Source organism: Phoxinus phoxinus, assembly GCF_949152265.1.
Source record: "Phoxinus phoxinus genome assembly, chromosome: 4".
NCBI classification, from domain to species: domain Eukaryota; kingdom Metazoa; phylum Chordata; class Actinopteri; order Cypriniformes; family Leuciscidae; genus Phoxinus; species Phoxinus phoxinus.
Genome location: NC_136879.1, coordinates 38,917,467 through 38,925,247, shown reverse-complemented (window position 1 = coordinate 38,925,247; position 7,781 = coordinate 38,917,467). Strand labels below are relative to the sequence as shown.

General features: G+C 41.4%; 1 protein-coding gene across 2 annotated transcripts in view; it reads right to left on the bottom strand.

Annotated features, from left to right (window-relative positions):
- Positions 1–5,841: 5,841 nt before the first annotated feature.
- Positions 5,842–7,781, bottom strand: part of LOC306997034 (uncharacterized protein) — a 56,029-nt gene continuing 54,089 nt past the window's right edge. For both annotated transcript variants that reach the window (XM_079610042.1, XM_079610041.1), the window contains one exon: positions 5,842–7,749. In XM_079610042.1, coding sequence (XP_079466168.1) covers positions 6,728–7,749 — 1,022 coding nt within the window. In that variant the 3' untranslated portion in view covers positions 5,842–6,727. The remainder of the gene's footprint in view (positions 7,750–7,781) is intronic.

Below are 7,781 nucleotides of genomic sequence, written 5' to 3'. Positions count from 1 at the left end.
TTTACACTCTCTCTCTCTCTCTCTCTCTCTCTCTCTCTCTCTCTCTCTCTCTCTCTCTCTCTCTCTCTCTCTCTCTCTCTCTCTCTCTGTGTGTGTGTGCTACGACCAAAGAGTATAGAAGTAACAAGAGGCGAAACTCCGTTGCAGTTTTGACAACAATCGCTAGATGGCGCTGCGGTCGCGCTGCCGCCATTTTGGACTGAATCAACGGCTTTACCGTTAGCACAACTATACAGCATTAACAGCATTATGTCTGGAAATAATTGGAAACAAAGAAAAGTGTTCTGCCATCAACTACCAGTGTACAACCAATCAACTAGCATTTCATAGATTCCCCAAAGATCCAGAGAGGTAAAGTAGAAAAGGTTTTTATTGACTTTAAAGTGAGCTAACGTCAACGATAACAGGTGCTGTAACTTACGTTAACGTTAATGTTAGCTATCCTATAACCGCAGTAACAGTTTACTATAACGCTATGTGTTTGGTCGAAATTTAGTCAAGACTTGACATGGGCTTTTTAAATCGCATATTTTCAGAGATATATGAACACCTAACCTGGCAAATGACCGCTTTATTAATTCATTGTTACCACTAAATTAACTGTCCCCACCCCCTTTTTTTCGCATAGACATGAAAATCACTATCCAAATTTAAATGGTTGTAATTCAAGAATGCTTTAAAACAATACCAACCATAGATATATATTCCAAAGGAGACATTTGCCAGATTATTGTTAAATAATTTAATAAGTTAAATAAATGATTATAACCGATTAATATAAGAAGATTGGTTATTATTATTTATGATTGGAAGTGGTTCATTTATTAGATATTTCGATCATATATTATTATACAGATATACACTAACGTTCAAAAGTTTTGGTGGCAGTAATCCTATTTTAAATGTTTTATTTATATGTATATAATTTCGATTTCAAATAAATTCTGTTCTTTTGAACTTTCCATTGTTCAAATCACAGATTCCACAAACATATTAAGCATAATATTGATAATCAGAAATGTTTCTTGAGCAACAAATATGTTTGGAAAAGTATGGAATTTGATTTGAATCATTTCTAGACCTGGATAATATGAAAAAAAAAAGTTTCCACTTTCCAGACTATTTACAAAATTGCAATATCCATATTGACCATTCAAATTTCTAAAAATAAAAAAGCAGAACATAAAAGCAGAGTGTTTTCATGGCAAAAGTTGAATAACACACGCAAGGTCGCTCGCTCCCTCACCCTTTCTGCCGTGTGCGCAACACGGTCTGGAGCTGCGCGCTCTTGCTCGCTCTAGATTCCGGGAGATTTCAGCTAATTTGCGGGCATCAGGAAGCCGCTATCAATATGCGGGAGACTCCCGGAACTTCCGGGAGACTTTAGATGTCTGCTATAGAGATATTAAAAAATAAAAACAACTATTTAGTTCCCTTAACAGCTTTTAAATTGGAACCGGTATCGTTCAATTCTATGACAGCGGTGTTGCGTTCAGTCCAAAATGGCGGAGCTGCAGCTCTGCGCACGGGTGCGTTTGTTGCAATGGAACGTTCTATTGAGTTTCGCCTCTTGGTACTTCTATACTCTTTGCTACGACTCTTGAGTGACGCCGGGGTCCTATTAAGAGCTGGTAGCTGCCTCAATCGTGCCTGTAGGAGCGGTAACCATAGTGATAATATACCATCTATGACTGAGCTGAGTCGGTGATTTTCTGAACTGAAAAAAATCGACTGTATAAATGCCACTGCCACATAAAGGCAATGAAGAGACAAAAAACAATCACCTCGTTTTTTCAAAAACCAAACAATGTAGTATGCCTGTTGACTTTCCCAAATCATGTGGCAGATTAGATTTGTTAATTCTGGTATTTAACACCTTGAGTCTATATTGTAGGCTGTTTTGGATGAACAAGAGTGGTGGACAAATTTTTTTTGACAATGGTTCCTCTCTCGAGTTTTTGACTATAATAGAATTGGCCATGGACCCATTTAACATTGGAGTCAATGGGCATGTCCGAAAATGTCATTAAAACAGCCAATAATGTTCGTTTACAAAACTGTTAAACTCACCGAGTGGTTAGTGGTGTTCGTTGATGATTATAAACAATATATCGTCGCAATATATGATTCCAATCCGTTTATTTTGCTATAGTGGAACTATTTTTTCAGACACTTCACAACCGTGTAACTTCCGCTCAATATTTGAATCTGAAGCGTTAGCACACTCCCGACCACTTGATGGCGATAACCGATGTTTATGTCTCGCGGGACACTCACGGTCACAGTCGAGTTCAACTTCATATTGCACTGGTCAGTGGTCACGTCTTTCAATATTTTCAAGGTTTTGTTTGTTTATTTCGCTTACTCTCCCGGAGCACAGTTGCTCTGCTCGCTAGCCTTATGAGAAACGGAAGCGAGCAAAAAGACTGCATCGACCAAATGTAAACAGCCCCCTTTCCGTTTCCGGTAGCGCATTTATATTAACGAGCACTCAGTCCTTCAACAGAATTCAATGGGATTTTACAAAATGACGAATAAAACACGACAGAAACTGTATTTCGCAACACTTTTTGTTTCTGGAACATCAACTAACATCACTAATCACTCGGTGAGTTGCACAGTTTTGAAAACTAATGTTAAAGGTTGTTTAATGACATTTTCGGACATGCCCATTGACTCCAATGTTAAATGGGTCCATGGCCAATTCTTTTATAGTCAAAAACTCGAGAGAAGAACCATTGTCAAAAAAATGTTGTCCACCACTCTTGTTCATCCAAAACAAACTACAATATAGACTCAAGGTGTTAAATGCCGGAATTATCCTTTAAGGGGAATAGCTAGTCTGACAATAATGGCAAGAAGGCTTCTACACTTAGCAAACACAGCAAAATGTGGAGACCATAACTATGCATTTAGGTGAGTGGACAGAGGCAAATAATGAATGAACACAAAAAGAATGGTTGGATAAATCAAACAATTTATCGTCGTATAATTTAACCCATTGTACTGTATAAATGGACTGAGGTATGTTCACTGTCGTGTAAGCCACTATAAAAATAATTATAATAAGTAAATTTGTGTGGTGCAAGGTTTATGCAAACAACAAATAAAGGCATAAATAAACTTTTGACATCCTCTTATAGCAGGAAATCATGTTTTTTTTTTTATTGTACGGAGCAACAGAGGATATAGATTCTTAAATTATGGGAAAAAATATGTCATACATAATTTGAAAGATATTTATAATCTATAAATTGCAACAAACTTGTAATTAACACTAAAACTTAAAATTTTGAGTTATTCTTAGACATTTGAAATAGCAGTTTTAGCCATTAAGTCTCAGGAATATGTTTTTATTTCACATGGTTGTGAAATTCTATAGAGGTATAGAGGGTTAACTGAAATTATAAGATTTAAAATGTTGTCCTCCTGGCCTGCAGGCAATTTCTGATGACGGCAAGGCAGGCCCTAGTCAGTCAAGTGAGGATCTGCAGGAGGAAAGCAGCCACAGTAGAAAAAGAAAGCATGAGGAAGGAGAGACAGTAGTTACAGACAGAAGAAGAAGGGACAGAACAACAAGGAGGGACAGGAGGCAACACAGAGAGAGAGGATGTTGACATGATAATGACATATACAAAGCCAAATCAACCTGACTCTAAAGTTTTGCAAAAACAAGTGATGAAATACCGAAAATCATGGTATGAGAAGTATCCTTGGCTGCATGTTAGTATGGGTACAGGTGGTGTTCTGTGTTTTCATTGCTCTAAGTACTTCAAGACAGGGAAACCAGCACAAGCCAAGAGTATAGACCCAGCTTTTGTCAGTACTGGATTTAAAAACTGGAAAAAAGCACTTGAAAAAGGTTCCATACATGAGAAATCAGAGGGTCACAACATTGCTGTTACAACTGCTGCCTATGAAAACAGGCCAGTTACTACACAGTTGTTCCTGTGCTATAAACTATATAACTCATTCTGTGTACATTAAATAGATCAAACGAGACAAGATGCTGTTTCTGTTTTATTTATCTTAATAACATGTATCATCAGAACAATTTAGTACACTAAAGTAAATATGAAAATTACATGAATATATCTAATTCTAGAAAGAACCAATTAGCACACAATCCCCCCCCCCCCCCCCAAAAAAAAAAAGATCTTTATTTACACTGTAACAATGTGTCCTAACCAGACATGATGCGATGAGATTCCAGCGACAAATTATTTGTCTGACCACACTAGACGCGACGCACTGCAAAATCAATCAAATCCCACAGCGTGTGGGTGGAGTCTCGCGGCAAGTGCGCAGAACCAGAGAGTAATCTTGACGGCAGTCACTAGAAAATGGATAAGTAGGCTACATAATCATATTCACAAATATTACACTATTCAAACATCATTAAAATACATGTTGTTTGTTCACAGTTTGAACGTTCTTGTTTCCAATTGTTTCATTTCAAGATCTGAGGTGAATTATCCATTGTTGCTACAAAGCTGGAGCACTAAATGATAGGGGAAAAAAAGCCAGAGGGACGAGGGTCTCTGGTGGAGCCAGAGTATAACTTTTAAGTCCGCGGCGCAGGCAGGGTCTATGGTGGAGCAGGAGGGACGAGAGTCTCTGGTGGAGCAGGAGGGACGAGGGTCTATGGTGGAGCCGGAGGGACGAGGGTCTATGGTGGAGCCGGAGGGACGAGGGTCTATGGTGGAGCCGGAGGGACGAGGGTCTATCGTGGAGCCGGAGGGACGAGGGTCTATGGTGGAGCCGGAGGGACGAGGGTCTATGGTGGAGCCGGAGGGACGAGGGTCTATGGTGGAGCCGGAGGGACGAGGGTCTATGGTGTAGCCGGAGGGACGAGGGTCTATTGTGGAGCCGGAGGGACGAGGGTCTATGGTGGAGACGGAGGGACGAAGGTCTATGGTGGAGCTGGAGGGACGAAGGTCTATGGTGGAGCCGGAGGGACGAGGGTCTATAATGGAGCCGGAGGGACGAGGGTCTATGGTGGAGCCGAGGGTACGAGGGCTTATGGTGGAACCGGAGGGACGAAGGTCTATGGTTGAGCTGGAGGCACGAGGGTCTATGGTAGAGCCAAGGGTACGAGGGCCTATGGTGGAGCCGGAGGGATGAGGGCCTATGGTGGAGAGGAGGGACGAAGGTCTATGGTGGAGCCGAGGGTACGAGGGTCTATGGTGGAACCGGAGGGACAAAGGCCTATGGTGGAGCTGGAGGGACGAGGGTCTATGGTGGAGCCGGAGGGACAAAGGCCTATGGTGGAGCTGGAGGGACGAGGGTCTATGGTGGAGCCGGAGGGACAAAGGCCTATGGTGGAGCTGGAGGGACGAGGGTCTATGGTGGAGCCGGAGGGACGAGGGTCTATGGTGGAACCGGAGGGACAAAGGCCTATGGTGGAGCTGGAGGGACGAGGGTCTATGGTGGAGCTGGAGGGACGAGGGTCTATGGTGGAGCCGGAGGGACGAGGGTCTATGGTGGAGCCGGAGGGACAAGGGTCTATGGTGGAGCCGGAGGGACGAGGGTCTATGGTGGAGCCGAGGGTGCGAGGGTCTATGGTGGAGCCGAGGGTGCGAGGAGCCAAGGCGACACCGACAGGTCGCAGGCCAAGGTGAAGCGAAGGGATCAGCTCCATATTTTATCTCACAGTATTTACTATATGACATTAAAAATCTAATTTTGCTCACTTGCAACATTTTTTTTTACATGAGTGAGAAGGCTTGATAAACGTGTAAAACTCTTCTCACACTGAGTACCGTAGTACGGCTTCTCTCCAGTATGAAGTCGCTCATGTGATTTCAGGGTTCCAGACTTAGAAAAACTCTTGTTCAATTCACATATATTTGCATAGCGCTTTTCACAATACATATCCTTTCAAAGCAGCTTTACAGAAAATGCATTTGTTTAGATTACAATTTATAGTGATCTGTTATCAGAGGTGACTGTGTCCAAGTTATGCATTTCAGAAATGTACATATACAAATCACGCAGTTAGCTAACAATGAATTCTTTGGAGCTGTTTCAGTCAATTAGCCTAGATGTAGTAAAGCTCCTCCCACAGTCACAACACACATGACCTTTCACTTGATTATGTGTTTTCTGGTGTAGTTTAAAACTCTTTAGCCATGAAAAACTCTTTCCACAGAGAGAACACACACAAGGCCTCTCATCTGAACGAACTTTCAGGCTGTGGAATTACAAATGTAAGAATCTGTTTAAGATCTGCCAATGTACAATCGTATGCCCTGTTATATAACATAACATGAAAAACTAATGTAGAGTACATTGAATTTAAGGTTCTGATGATGATATCAGCTGTTAAGCAAAGTTTCCAGCAAGAGATTTCTGCCAGTCCTGTAAATTAAATGAGTCAGATTACTGAGACTCTGACCCTTTGTCTTTAATGGCTCTTGGAGCCCCTGTCACAGTCTTTGAATAGTTATGCTAATTGGATTAGGATTGGTAACACTCTAGAGTCTATGGTGGGTTCCTAAACATGGATACTTCATTTGCATGCTGTGTTTAAGGTCGTCACCCAGGTGCTTTGTCTCCATTTCTAAGCACTGCCCTCTAAAAGTATATAAACTACAATGTACACGGCGTTAGACTTGATGACTGCAGCTACCGACAGCTCGTGTTCTCAATAAACAATCCTGATGAAGTCTCCTGGTCTTCGCTTTTGAGTTTCCTACAAGGTGTTGTTTTAGACTTGATGACAAATTTAAATTGTTTTTTTTTCAGTGTGAATAAACATATGCCTTTTTAAACCTGTTGCATCTTTGAAACTCTTCTCACACTGATTACAGTTGTACGGCTTCTCTCCAGTATGAATTCGCTCGTGTGATTTTAGGCGTCCCAACCGATCGAAACTCTTGTCACAATATGAGCACTTGTGAGGTTTTTCTCCAGTATGAATCCTTTGGTGCTCTTTCAGTTGCTCAGATGTAGTAAAGCTCTTCCCACAGTCACAACACACATGATCTTTCACTCCATCATGTCTTTTCTGGTGCTGTTTAAAACTCTTCAGCCGTGGAAAACTCTTTCCACAGAGAGAACACACATAAGGCTTCTCGTCTGAATGAACTTTCATGTGTTCTTTTAGACTTGATGACAAAATAAAATCTTTCCCACAATGAACACAGTTATATGTTTTTTTTCCAGAGTGACGGAGCAGATGAACACTGAGAGTTGATGCTCGAGAAAAACTCTTTCCACACTGAGTGCATGTATACGGTTTCTCTCCAGTGTGAATTTTTTGGTGCCGTATCAGTTCACCAGATGTAGTAAAGCTCTTCCCACAGTCACAACACACATGATCTTTCACACCGGTGTGTGTTTTCTGGTGAAGTTTAAAACTGTCCAACCGTGAAAAACTCTTTCCACAGAAAGAACACAAATAAGGCTTCTCATCTGAATGAACTTTGAGGTGTTGCATTAGATTTGATGATGACTTAAAATCTTTACCACACTGATCACACTTGAATGGTTTTTCGACAGAGTGACGGCGCAGATGATAACTGAGACCTGATGCATCTTTGAAACTCTTCTCACACTGAGTGCATGGATACGGTTTCTCTCCAGTGTGAATTCTCATGTGTGTCTTAAGTTTTCCTTTCTTTTGGAAACTCTTTCCACACTGAGAGCAGGAGTGCAGCTTTTTGGCTTTTGTTCCTTGGGTTTGTAAGTCGCAGTGTTTCTTTACATCATTTAGTTCCTGTCTTTGCTCCTTCACTTCCAGCTGGTCTAAAATAAACATATTAATCAGTTACAATCAG